Source organism: Leptidea sinapis, chromosome 19 (assembly GCF_905404315.1).
Source record: "Leptidea sinapis chromosome 19, ilLepSina1.1, whole genome shotgun sequence".
Taxonomy (NCBI): Eukaryota; Metazoa; Arthropoda; class Insecta; order Lepidoptera; family Pieridae; genus Leptidea; species Leptidea sinapis.
The window spans coordinates 1805411-1818942 of NC_066283.1; the positions used below are offsets into that span (position 1 = coordinate 1805411).

General features: G+C 34.9%; 1 protein-coding gene across 7 annotated transcripts in view; it reads right to left on the reverse strand.

The window, feature by feature from the left end:
• Positions 1–5085: 5085 nt before the first annotated feature.
• The window catches only part of LOC126969915 (MTOR-associated protein MEAK7), a 35834-nt gene continuing 27387 nt past the window's right edge, over positions 5086–13532 (reverse strand). For 5 of the 7 annotated variants that reach the window (XM_050815545.1, XM_050815541.1, XM_050815542.1 and 2 more), the window contains exons 10-11: positions 13188–13313; positions 8784–8898 (exon numbers count right to left, since the gene is read on the reverse strand). In XM_050815545.1, the coding sequence (XP_050671502.1) occupies positions 13194–13313 (120 nt within the window). In that variant the 3' untranslated portion in view covers positions 8784–8898; positions 13188–13193. Of the gene's footprint in view, positions 6168–8774; positions 8899–13187; positions 13314–13532 lie in introns of those variants that run through there. The other 2 variants (XM_050815546.1, XM_050815543.1) reach the window with 1 other exon arrangement.

Below are 13532 nucleotides of genomic sequence, written 5' to 3' on the forward strand. Positions count from 1 at the left end.
GACTAGGTGCGCATTTTATTATGGGCGTGCCACAGGGTTCGTATAAGGTCCAGTGCTTTTTCTGATTTATATAAATGATCTGCCTTTCCATATTAATAACTTGTGTGAGACTATATTATTTGCAGATGAATGATTAACACATACTTTTTAAACTTAACAGACAAAATGTATTAAATTTTCATTACAAAGTGTCAAACAGGTCATTGGAAATTTGGAAATGAAAATTAACATAATATAATTAAGAAATAAGACAATGGGTTCAATGAGAATCTTTTTATTACTACCTTATCAGGAAGACATAGCTCGGCTTTTTATGCTCAAAAAAAAAATTAGATTACTGTCTGAAGTTGAGACAGCAGGGCTTGTATATATTTCAGTCACTTCGTAAGTGTTGTCATATGGTATTTTACTGTGAGATTTTTTTTATGGAAAGGAGGACAAACGAGCGTAGCATGGTGTTAAGTGATCACCGCCGCACACATTCTCTTGCAACACCAGAGCAATCACAGGAACGTTGCCGGCCTTAAAGAAGGTAAATGCGCTTTTCCAAGGTTCCCATGTCGTATCGACCCGGACATACCGCACTAGGAAGCTCATTCCACAGTTTGGTTGTACCTATGTGGAATTATGTTGGGGTTCCATCCAGATGGTGGGGTGTGTCTTGCGAAGGTGGAATACGGCGGCAGGAATCAGGACAACCAGCTCTTTGGAGCACTCCCCGTGAAAAATGCAGTATAAGACGCAGAATGAAGCGACCTCTCTACGAAATTGAATAAAGGAAGTTCATTTCCTTCCATTATTTTTATACACCCAAAATAAAACAGCATCATAGAATATTTCATAATTTATTAACAAAATGTTTATAAATTAGTTTAACGGACACTTTACACAAGGAAATGATATTTTTTTGATAAAGTTGGTATAAGTACATAATTTATATACACAATATTATATAAAATAAAATTACAGCAGTAGTGATTAATTTATTTTGAACTAAAAAGAGTAAGTACGTAATTGAATAATATTAAATTATTTTCGTAGTATAGAAATCGTCAAATTCAAAGTAAATAGAAAACTAAGTTTTGCGTAAGCCCTTTTTAACAAATCAGGGACAAAGCTTTTTTTTCTTTTATGGGCCGATGAACGAGAAATAACAAGATTTAACAAATCATAAATATTTCTTAATTCGTTAGTTTAAACATTTAAAATATTCCAAAAGGTTCAAAGTTGGGTACGATCGATAATACACAAAAGGTGCCTCTCTCCATAGCTTTGTTCGCGGTATTCGTTACGTGGACCCGCAATAGCTATGCATCTGTATGGATATCCACCAAGCCGCGCTAAACTCTACATTTTTCATTCACGGTTTGATTCAGTCGCGGGGCTCCTACATTTGGCTTGTGGCGCGATCGTGAAATGCCAGATTTAGGCCCGGTATCCACCAAAGCGGATAGGAGATAAGCCGTGAAGCTGTCAGGTTATTTCCACCAAAGCGAAGAGAAGATGTGAGCTGTGCTTATAACAATTCTTTCGGGTGTGATTTCACGCATCTCCGCTCCGCCGCGCCGCTTGATCGTTCGACGCGGCACAAAATTCTATAGACAAATGAGACATCTTCTCTCCGCTAGATCCATTTCCACCGAAGCTCAGCGGAGAGGAGATGTGGAAATAACAAAATCTGATTGGTTATTAAAATACATCTCCTCTCCTCTCCGCTTTGGTGAATACCGGGCCTTAGACCATCAGCTCCAACTTTAACAAATCGAACAAGAATATTTAAAACATTTTTCAATTTACACGATTACAAGAGTGAAACACCTTTAAGCATTTGGAAAATACTTATTTCGAAATGTAGATTTTACAGTATATCCATCACATAAAATGCACTTGCTCTTTAATATTATAATCTACATTAAATAATATTATTGTTAGTTATAATTAGAATATGTAATAATCAGAAAAATAAGTAGATATTAATAAACATATACCTACCTAATTGATAAGCGTTACATAAAACAAAATATAAACAAACATAACTCCTAACTAAAAAGCCATAAGTAATATTCTGGAACATATAAAGTTTGACTTAAACGTATAAAGATAAAACGGTATTTTATGACTAGTCTCCGAAAATCACAATAATCTTATAAAAATATTTTTGTATGAATAAAACAAAAAAAGAATTAAGGGACTTATTCAAAGCTACGTGGGATGTAATGACCACGAAATATGTTATTTTATATCTGCTAGGAAAGATTATCATTATAAATTTAGCGAGAGGGATTTACAAAACCTACACAAATACTTAAAAATACAAGGCTTTTAAACATTTGTACGTCTGAGAATCACACATCTTTTAGTAAAATTTAATAAATAATCAATCATCACATATTTAGTAAAATTTAATAGATAATTCAATTATTTTGTATAAAATAATAATTACTATGGCTCCTCCGACAGGCAATTAAAATATTTCAAAAAGACAGGTTATGCATACCTACATTTAAAGTAATGTTTGGGTAAACAAAGGTTTACAGATGTGTGAGTTAGTGAAGTTTGTAGTATTTTGCTTTTGGTCAATCTCTATGACAAGTATTGATAAGCGGCGTCGTATTCACGTATATACAGTTTTATATAGCCACCAAATAGTTAAGTAGTTTTCTCTCACATAATATGTCAATAATTATTAATCGTTTGTTGAATCTATATGCTGTATATGCATATATTTTATAATATTCTTATTCGAAAAAAAAAAAAATAATACCGTACAGTAAAACAAAGTAATATTTTTGAAAAGTCACAACCAATGCGGTCACGTGACGCCATAGTTCATAAAAACAAAAAATAAGTGAAAATTGACTGAAACACGCAACAGAAAATAACGGGGTTGAAACATATCATCAAACATATTGATAGACTCATTTCTGGAACAATAAACATTATTTATTTAAATCATATGAATATACTTATAATATTAGCTTGTGTTTAGTAAAATATTAAATTTGTACAAGTAAGTATTATGAAAATCATTGTTTTTATAAACCATGTCTCTGTCTAAAAATTCTCATGTCCAGTCTGCAGCCATATCATTTATGACATTGTCAGTGAGAACAAAAATTAATTAATAGATATTTAATTCAATGAGATGTATTAATAAGAACTATTATTCATTTTTATTTATAAAGGCGTTAAATAAGTTAACATTACGATATTGAAAATGAGATAATTTATTTGTTTCTAAAAGTCTTCAATTTCAACTAGTTAAGTTATCCAAGCTTTGTACAGATATTCAAAAACTCGGCAGAATATTACACAGATCAAAATTTTTCAATTATTATAATTATATACCTAAATATATTTTAAAATTACATAAAATATATACATTAGTGAACAATAAATAATAAGTTACAAATTATAATAGAAAAAGTACAGTAAGTTGAAATTATATTTCTCAACTATAATATTATTTTACCAGTGGTAGGCTTCCTAGATATAGATAAGACTAACCGTATGCTGAGATATGATAATAGTATCACATGAGTGTTTTAATACCTAATTATCAACAGTTGCATACAGGACTTTATCTACACCCATAATATGAGTCCTCTACAAAATATTCTGAAACACTATAACTTACTGCTAACATTAACCGCCAGTCCTACTAGCAACCTAATATCATCCAAATGAGTTTTATTATGAAAACGGATGATATAATGTTGTACTGAATTTTATTACAACACTCGTTTGGATGATGTAATGGTTATTAGAACATAGGGTGTTTTAATGTTAGCAATAAGCTAACTGTTTTAGAATCTTTAATAGAGGATTTAAAGCATGGGTGTAGATAAAAATTACTTAAATACACTAGGGGTGGTTTCTTTGTAAGGCGGTTGCAAGAAGTCGCTTGTAGGTTTTTTATTTAACATACATAATATGAAAAACGTTTATTACTCGGCAATAATTAATTACCCATTATAACCTCTTTAAATATATTGTTTTAATAGTATCGATGGCAAGAATCATTTAAATAAAACACTTTTAAAGGATTAAAACTATTATTCATTCATTCATCTGCAGTCCCCCTGTAAACGAGTTCTGGAAACGTCGGGTTAGCTAAAATAAAAATGTAACTTTTACGTAGAAACCTAATGTAAAAACACAGTTACAATTACACGCGTTTTAATCCTTTCAAAGTGCTTTATTTAAATGTGTAACACTCGCGGTAATCTAAGAAAATACTATGATTAGAATCATACAAATAAGGTTCACAACGCACTAATTCAATAAAATGATCTGTAATTGCAACAAAGTTAAGAATTAAAAACATGCACGCATCGCGCATTTATCTGTGCCGGCAAGACAGACGCATGTCTGTGCCGTAAGTGACTGCGCTTAGTACGTACATAATATACAGTGAAACTTGGTTAAGTGGGACCTGGATAAGTGAGAAACCTCCATAACTGGAACTCATGCTGAGGTCCCAACACTTTGGCACTGAATTACCTCTGTTAGTGGGACGAGGTAAACCTCTATATCTGGGATTTGTTCTTTCGATTTATCATCATAGATAACATTGTTTGTTTACTCATTCTTATTCTACCCACAAATTCCACACGTAATTCCAAGTACGTAAGTACAAATTTTGAGCTTCAATTGCCTTGAGTTTTAGTTTCGCTTTACTATCATCATACAGATGTTTATTTGAAAAATGTCAAAACGAAAGCTACAATCGTTATCATTACGTGAAAAACTGAAGTTAATATCCGTTTATGAAAGTGGGAATTTAATGTGCCAAAATCTACTCTTTGTAGAATAATTCAGAGTAAACATAAAATTGAATCACAATGTTCTGAAGGACAAGGAAAACTAAAACGTGTACGTTTATCAGAATATCCTGAACTTGAACAGTGTTTGCTAACATGGGTTAAGCAACTTCGTAACAAAAACGTTCCGGTATGTGGACCGATGATTAAAGAAAAGGCACAAGATTTCGCGCGAAGGCTCGATATTCATAATTTTTGTAGCAGCAATGGTTGGATGGAAGGGTTTAAGAAAATTTGATTACATTTGTATGATTACCTTTAAGTACATAATATTTTTTTTATTAGAACTCATTTACATGCATAACACGTTATTTTATTTAATGATCGCACCTGTATAACTGAAATAACCTGTATTCTCACCTCTATTAATGGAACCCTCTGTAAATGAGACAGATATTTATTTATACCTGTATATCTGAGACACTGGGTAAGTGGAATACCTCTATAAGTGAAACGACATTGCAGGTCCCTTGATGTCTCACTTAACCAGGTTTCACTGTATTACAAAATCTGCTCTGCCCTGTGATGCGTGGACCTGAGTCGTCTGAGTCTCAGTATACGCTTACCCTTATTGGGTTTCGATTGAATGAGCTCAGTACTTAGTGAAATTAGTGATATGATGAAACTTAACATCTTGCTTCTGAATGCGACGCGCCTAATTTGTAGTCCGTTCACTGCGTATCATTTACTATCGAGTGAACGTGTTGTTCGTCTCGTTTTTCTCATAAAAAATTAAGATCCCAGGGTGATAACAGACCATACAAAATCGTTAATTTTTAATCAATCGATAAGTGTATTTTAAATTTTCGCGCGTATTTCAACGAAAACACTCGACGCCATTTTGTTCTATACATCTATAGTATTAACGTCTGTATGTCACATAAACAGATGTACTATCGACAAAATTTAGTCGTAACCCACTTTCATGCCATTACCCTACAGTCATAATAAATAAGTAGGTCGAAATTCGCTTGATAATAGTTCATAAAATGTCATACAATTTTTTTCATTCAAATATAAACCTAACTTTTTCTATAATTTTCAAAGAATTATTAGCAAACGTGGGTCATGAATCAATTTTGTCAATAGTACAAATCATAATTACTTTTGTTTCAATCAATTTAATTGTACTATTATGGAATTTTTTTTCGGTAACGAGTTCCAATTGTTTCGCTTACATAGAGTAATAAAACACACCGTAATATTTTGTTGCTTTTTGCGGATTATACTTGAAACTCCTCGTAATCCTTTCATCATTTGTTCAACACAATAAAAATCACCATCAATTGCACCATTATTGAGATCGCAGAACATGTTGTCACTTGTAGATTACTTCTTGATTCACTGGAAATATATTAATATGCTTAATTAAAGATTTTGGCGTTGATTCAAACTTGGGTGTTTATTGAAAATTAAATTGTATGTATACTTTTTTTTATGAAAATAAAGGAAGAGACGAGCAGTACGTTCAGCTGATGGTGATTGATACGCTTTGCCCATTACAATGCAGTGCCGCTCAGGATTATTGAAAAACACAAAAATTATGAGCGGCACTACAACTGCGTTCGTCACCTTGAGACAAGATGGCAGGTCTCATTTGCCCAGTTGTTTCACTAGATACGGCGACCTTTACACCGAAACACAACAATGCTTACACATTACTGCTTCACGGCAGAAATAGGCGCCGTTGTAGTAACCATAATCTTGTCGGCATCCGGTACAAAGGAGCCTCCCACACTTTTCAAGGAAGAAGAGTTCTTGGACCATTTTCCACAACCCGACGTCTATAACTATGTGCCTATTTTTATTTAAAGCGCCCTAGGTCAGGCTTACAACAAATTATTCAATTTCACACACAACTAGGGCTGCACTTTCTTTACAAGAAATAGAGTATGTCTGACTACAGAGAGGATGAATAAAGAGTACAGATTAATATAAAAGAGTATCATGTATTAATCTAAATTTTTTTAAACATTTTTTTTCCTCCAACTACTTGTCATTGTGGCTGCCAAAGAGGATGTAAAAACTATGGAATAAGAGGCTGGACTGTCTGAATAAAAATTGAAATTTAGTTTACTATGAAACGTGCAGTCATTTGGCACAAGTTTGAAATAGTAGTAATTACAGTATCGCGATTGGCGACGAAGTATAATCCGGCTAAAAACGTAGTGCATTTCGGCTATATCCGGTTTTTACAAGATTATAGCCGTCATCTGTGAATCTGTCAATGATCAGTCTATCTCTTATTTGAGATAAAAATCGTATTTATCGCTGACTTTTCTGTCCGACTAAACTTATCGACGGTAACTCACCTTATCCGTACACGCTGTCTGTCAATGGGACAACCTATAGCTTACCAGCGATAGAAGTTTGTATGTAATATCAATTCACGCGTCCCAATATAAGGCGATAAGAATGACTTATCGGGTATATTGGGACAGCTTCAGATTATTGACTGCTAATTACTGACAGCAGAAGGTAGTAATTTATCTCTATCTGCAGATAGTATATTGGGAACGGCCTTTAGTGTGTTTCGCTAAGCTAGTGGCTGCCTCCTGCAGAAACGGACCTTATTTTTGTGTCTGAATATAATCAAAAATTTGGTTCGATAAATAGAGTATTTTTTTTGTATAGTGGGCACCACTGAGATTACCTAAATGAGTATGTAAATTGTCAGGTATGTGCCAAAAAGTCAGTATATTATGAACAAAAAATGTTTTAGCGTATGCAAATTAGTGTCTTTAGATTAACAAAAATACAAAATCATTTATTTCGCACTTTTCATGTACAAATTAACATTTTATACTCACCCCCACACTAGGCGTTGCCTGTGTCGTGCACATTAAAGTGCACATACCCGAAATCGACTACCATGCTCTATTTTAGACTACGATTGGCAACGCTACACACAACCTCAACAAATGAAAGACACATGTGGTGGGTAGGGATATAATCGCCGCCAATTCTAACCTATACCTATCCTTTTTTGGTATACTTGGCCCTTCGAGCAGGATTCAAATCAGCGTCATAGACGATGCCATATTCTTTTTGCACTGTTATTTACTAAAATTAAACAACCACTCACGGCATACTTATCATCTATTTTGTGGGTTTCCAATGTGATTTAGGCAAGCTTAATTGCGGCTGGAATTTGTTTAGTTTGATCCCGATAATATTCATTAATTTGTACTATGATATTTTTAATCATCATTAGCCATGGAATTGGCCAATTTTGAGCTAAATTATTTAAACACCAATAATGACGCTATTTACACAAAATTAAAAAACATTTGCAACGCGCAACTTGAATGGATCCTAAGTGGGACGCTTTGTAACGGTTTGTAGCGTTTGTTTACACAACGTTTGACAGTGACAAATACTAGGTGTGTTCTTTTATTTTTACGTCGTTTTAATGTATCAATGTGATCAAACGAATGATAAGCAATTAAGGCGAAGGGTAAACAGAAAACACGCAAACAAGGTGTTTTTAGACAAGTTTTGTGGTGAAAATATAGCATTTGGATATGTAAACACTACTTTATCCTGTTACACATACCCTTAAGTCTTACTTGAAGGTTGCTAATGCTTATTGTTGGTTAAAGTTAGCACTCCAGAGCAATTATGAACTACCAGTTTTCTTTGCAGTTAAACAAGTTTTTTCTCGGCATCATGCATTTGTTTAGTATACTACTATCATAAAAGTTGTTCTTATAGATTTTTCCTTTTTATGTTGGTACATTTATTCAGATTAGTAATCAATAATGAGGATTGTAAGTAATTAAACAGTTTGCGACTGTTAAAATGTTAAATTTTCGACGCAAGAATTTTGAAAATATTGGCTTTGTTTTATAGGAGCCGTGAACTCATATCGCTCAAGGTCGCCGGCATTTAGTGTCGCCTTAAATTAGTAAAACTATACATAAATATTAACGTGTATCGTGTAAAACTTACTTAGCGTCGTATATTATAAGGGCGGCTCCTCACGCAGTCCCTCGCTGTGCCGCGTGCGACCTGCCATGTCCAGTATCGCCTTAGCATCGGGGTTCGCATCCAGGATGCTGACGTCACGCTCGTCCTGACATTATTAACAAATTACTTTCTTACAAGATAACGTGATTTAATGTTTAGCAGCCAAATATACAGCAAGCAGCATTTCATCAGTGACCGAACCGAGCATGTATGTACCTGTTCCCGGCGCGGCGCGTGCGAATGTGCTTTCATAGTTTTCCATACATAGTTCAGTTCGTTATCGCGCACGACTCGAACAGTATTTTTACCAGTGGGAGACTCCTTTGGGTACCACAACGGCACCTATATCCGCCGTAAGGCAGATATGTGTAAACATTACTGTGTTTCCGTCTGAAGGGCGCCGTTGCTAGTGAAATTACTGGGCAAATGAGAGTTAACATCTTACGTCTCAAAGTGACGAGCGCAATTGTAGTGCCGCTCAGAATTTTTCGGTTTTTCTAGAATCCAAAGTGGCACTGCATTGTAATGGGCAGGGCGTATCAATTATCACCAGCTGAACGTTCTGCTTGTCTCGTCCCTTATTTCCATAAAATAAATAAAAATAGTACTGGCCACACCGCTGTCTTTGTGTTCATTCAAAAAAACCGACAATTTACGACTTGTAATATAGATTGACTATAAATACTATTAATAAATACCATATCTATGTACAGAAATAATTATTAATAATTGTGGTATTACTAAAATATGCTAATAATAATTGCCTACTATAAATGTTGACAACTTTTTTTATGGTACAGATCACCTCGTCCCATGCTTTCTTACAACGCCAGAGCATTGCCGACCTCATAAGGGGTCGAATAGACGTACATAATATGAATAATAAAATTGATCGTTACAATGTTTAACTATAATCAAAATAATTTGTTTTATTTTACACGTAGATACGTAAACTAACACAATTATTTGTGAACAATACCGAAATGATAAATTGGAGTTTGTCTGTTTTAAATTTAAAAATTTTTATTCGATATAGGATGTGACATCACTTATTGAAAGTCAATAAACTACCACCCATTCCAAAATGAATGCCTCAGGCCTGAGAAGAATGGGCGCAACAAACTCAGCGGGCTTTTTTTTCATCAAATATATTGTTGCGTAGCAACCCTTTGAAGTATATGACGAGAGTTGTCAAACTTCAACACATTGTTAATTTCAACAGCTCCGTCAGCAATACTCGTAGCTCAGCGGAAAAGTGTTTACTTTAGACGCTGTAGACCCGGGTTCGATACACCTACCAGTGTATGGATTTTTTTGGGTTTTGTAAAGTTAAAGGAAATTTCTAGTAAGTTCAGGATCAAATCGAACAGAAAAAAAGGGATGAAAAATGTGTAAGCAGGATAAAAATAGTTAAAAGAATTTTCTAGTACAATTTAAATTTAAAGATGGAATGGGAGAATCATTTTGAAAATAGAACGGATCCGGGGGTATATAAGCCGTACTAAGCGTGGCCTACGGCAGTTCTAGTTCTGACTCGAAAGTGTAAAGAAGAAGAAGAAGAAAAGAAGAAGTAGTGAAAAGTGGAAGTGTTCTAAGAAGAAGAAGACAGAAGAGAAGTAGTGTTCGGTGCAGTGTGACGCGTTGAAGGTACCGCCGCCCACAAGAGGAACAGCGGCAGACCGGCGAAGTGCAAGTTCAGATAAAGGGAACGCAAATAAAGACTCGTTCCTATAAGCGGAGTATTATTTCCAATCCCTGACCCACTCCCGTGTCAATATGTTTTACAATTAAAGTAACATTTACAAAGTAATATTGTACAGTTAAACTTATAATTTAATAGCCTGAGGGCGGTCGCTCCATTCCCAATCTGTGGTATCATTAAGAAAGTCATTTATGCTATAGTAGCCTTTACCAAACAAACGTTTTTTAACAATTCTTTTGAATAACGTAATACTTTTGTTTTGAACATTTTCTGGGATCCTATTGTAAAAGCATATACATCGCCCCACAAAAGACTTGCTAACTCGACTTAGCCGAGTAGGCATTATAAGCTTATGTTTATTACTGGTGTTAACATTATGGTTATGACAGTTTCTCGCAAATTCACTTATATGAACATACATACATCTACTTCTACCGTACACAAATATAATAACCATACAGAAATATATGACTATCCGGAGTTACTGGTACCAACTTTTATTCTACGATTTTTTCATAGAGTCCACTTCTCGTAAGCGCTCAATTGTTTCGACCGTGATCTCTAACGTAGATTACACTGAAGTGGTTTGCATGACTAGAAGTCCCCACGCAATGAAAACAGATTTTAAGACAATGTATTAAGTTTCGACAAAAGTCGTTGAACAAAAGTTAATGTACTTAAGTTACACTTTTGACTCGCAGTTTCAATACCAGTCTTTACTTCGGTGATATCGAATATGTGAAATGTGTTTTGTGACTTGTTTTTTATAACGTCACCAATTTTTACTTATAATAAGAGCCCGCGCAGACAGAGAGCGGTCAGAGTTCTGCGTTCTAGTGACTGTTGACCGCCTAAGAGTTCCAACGCACACAAACGGCGTGCAAACTCTCGCGTTCTAGTTTCGTTTGGGTCTTTGCACATGTCACTAGAAAGTTCGTCATCCGATGAAGAATTATTGACCTTGTGGAGCTCAGCAGCTTCTAAGAAGTAAAGGAAGTATTGGGTGCACCCAATTAACACAACGCGAGAAGAACAAGACGAATTCAGTAATATTTTTCAGGATTTACTTAAAGATGAACAACGATTCTATATTTATTTTCGAATGTCGATTAATAAACTCCTTTCCTTAACCAATTCAATTAACTTTTCCGTTATTCCAAACTCAGACATCGCGGCGTTCCGGCGTTCTCTGTCTTGGCGGGAAAAGAATTCTTGGAACGCGACATTTCGCTTTGACCGCCGCGGTCACACTGCCCGCTGTATGCGTTGCAGCGTTAGCAACTTGGAGTGGACTGACTATCGTACCAGGGGCGTAAAATTATCGTACAAGGATCGAAATTATCGTATTTTTTAGGATAATGTCTATTATAGATAAATAAATCATATAAATTGTAATCCAAGTCTGATTCAGCCAGTTGACTGCTCGTACTATCTACTTTGCATGTAGAACTCATTCTTCATTGCACAGATAAAAAATAATTAATAGGTTAGTAAGTTACAGAAAATATACAGCCACTGAAAAAATGTATTTGATAAATATACCTACTTGCCAATGATAACAATCACTCCGAGTGTGTAATCAAAATTTTGCTGTTCTAGAAAATTACTTCTTTCTTCACTTAATTTGAATAATTCCGTTTGTCAGAGCGAATACAGACATATAATCATAATAATATAACGAAATAACTGCCAACTTTTCTACACGAAAATATACGATACATATGAAGTGTGAACATAATCGAAATATCGAGCTTATATTCTCTTGTTCGCATTGGTAGATGCTATACTAACCAATAAGAAAGCGTGTACAGCAGGCGCTGGATAAAGTTACAGTATGCAGCAGTGGTGAAACTTAGTAGAGCGGATCGTAAGGACCAATAGGAATAGAGAATTTGTATTTCCCGGTATTTTCCTAAGATTTTATTGGACAAAATAAAATCATGCTACTGCGATTTAGACTATCAACGCATGAGTGAAATAATATAAATTCTCAAATTTTGCATCATGATAGAAATTATCGTACAATCTGCGTACGATAATAATATGCTATCGTACATCGTACGTAGGCACAAAATTATCGTATGTGTACGATAATTATCGTACGGTTCCGAACGCTGATGCGTTGTTGTTATAGACTCAGTATATTCTAATGAACGCCGAACGCGGAACTCGGAACTCCTGACCGTTTTCTGTCTGCGCGGGCTCTAACACTTCTCGATCAACTGCCGTCATACGAATAAAATTGAAATATTTTTGACCATCTTCCAGTTGTATTTCACCTAATAAATTATGATAATCACCAGCTCCTCGTCTAGAAATCCATTCTCGAACCCAAATTGATCTTTTTTTCTCATTCCACAACAAAATGGTAAATGCAGCTACTGCGCGTCTTGGCGGCATGATTTCACAGTATAGAATGGAATAAATTTCGATAGTGGCAATCGTGACACTCGTAAGCGCTATTGTGTAAACACCTCCGCAATAAGTTGCGATAGTATGATCCGCGAGCTTCTCGCAAGACAGTTATAGCAGAAATAAATTGCAGGAATTTGTACGATATGTAAACAATATTGCAAGACTTCTGCGAGTTTGCTTGCAGGTGGAAAAGCGGCCTTAATTACCAGTAACCCACATACTACACTACACTTTCATGAATACTGCCAAGTCTACTAGATTGTGAATGATAATAATACCAGGAATCATGAACTCTGGACGTCAGGAAGGTCTTCGCTGTACACAGGTTTGCCAATCAAGTGTAAAAAGTTACGTTCAGGTTCATGAGCGTTCAGTACGCTATTTTTTTCGGTGACCGGATTAGGCTGATGAAATAGGATTGGTTAGTTTATCAAATTCAAATATTTTTATTCAAAAAAGGATTCAATATCACTTATTGAACGTCAAAAACTACCAACCACCCTTTCAAAAAAGATTACCTCAGACCTGAGAAGAACAAACTGAGTGGGCTTTTTTTATATATAAAAATATGGATTACAATGTAATATCGTACAATAAACATTTATAATTAAAGAGCCGGTGTT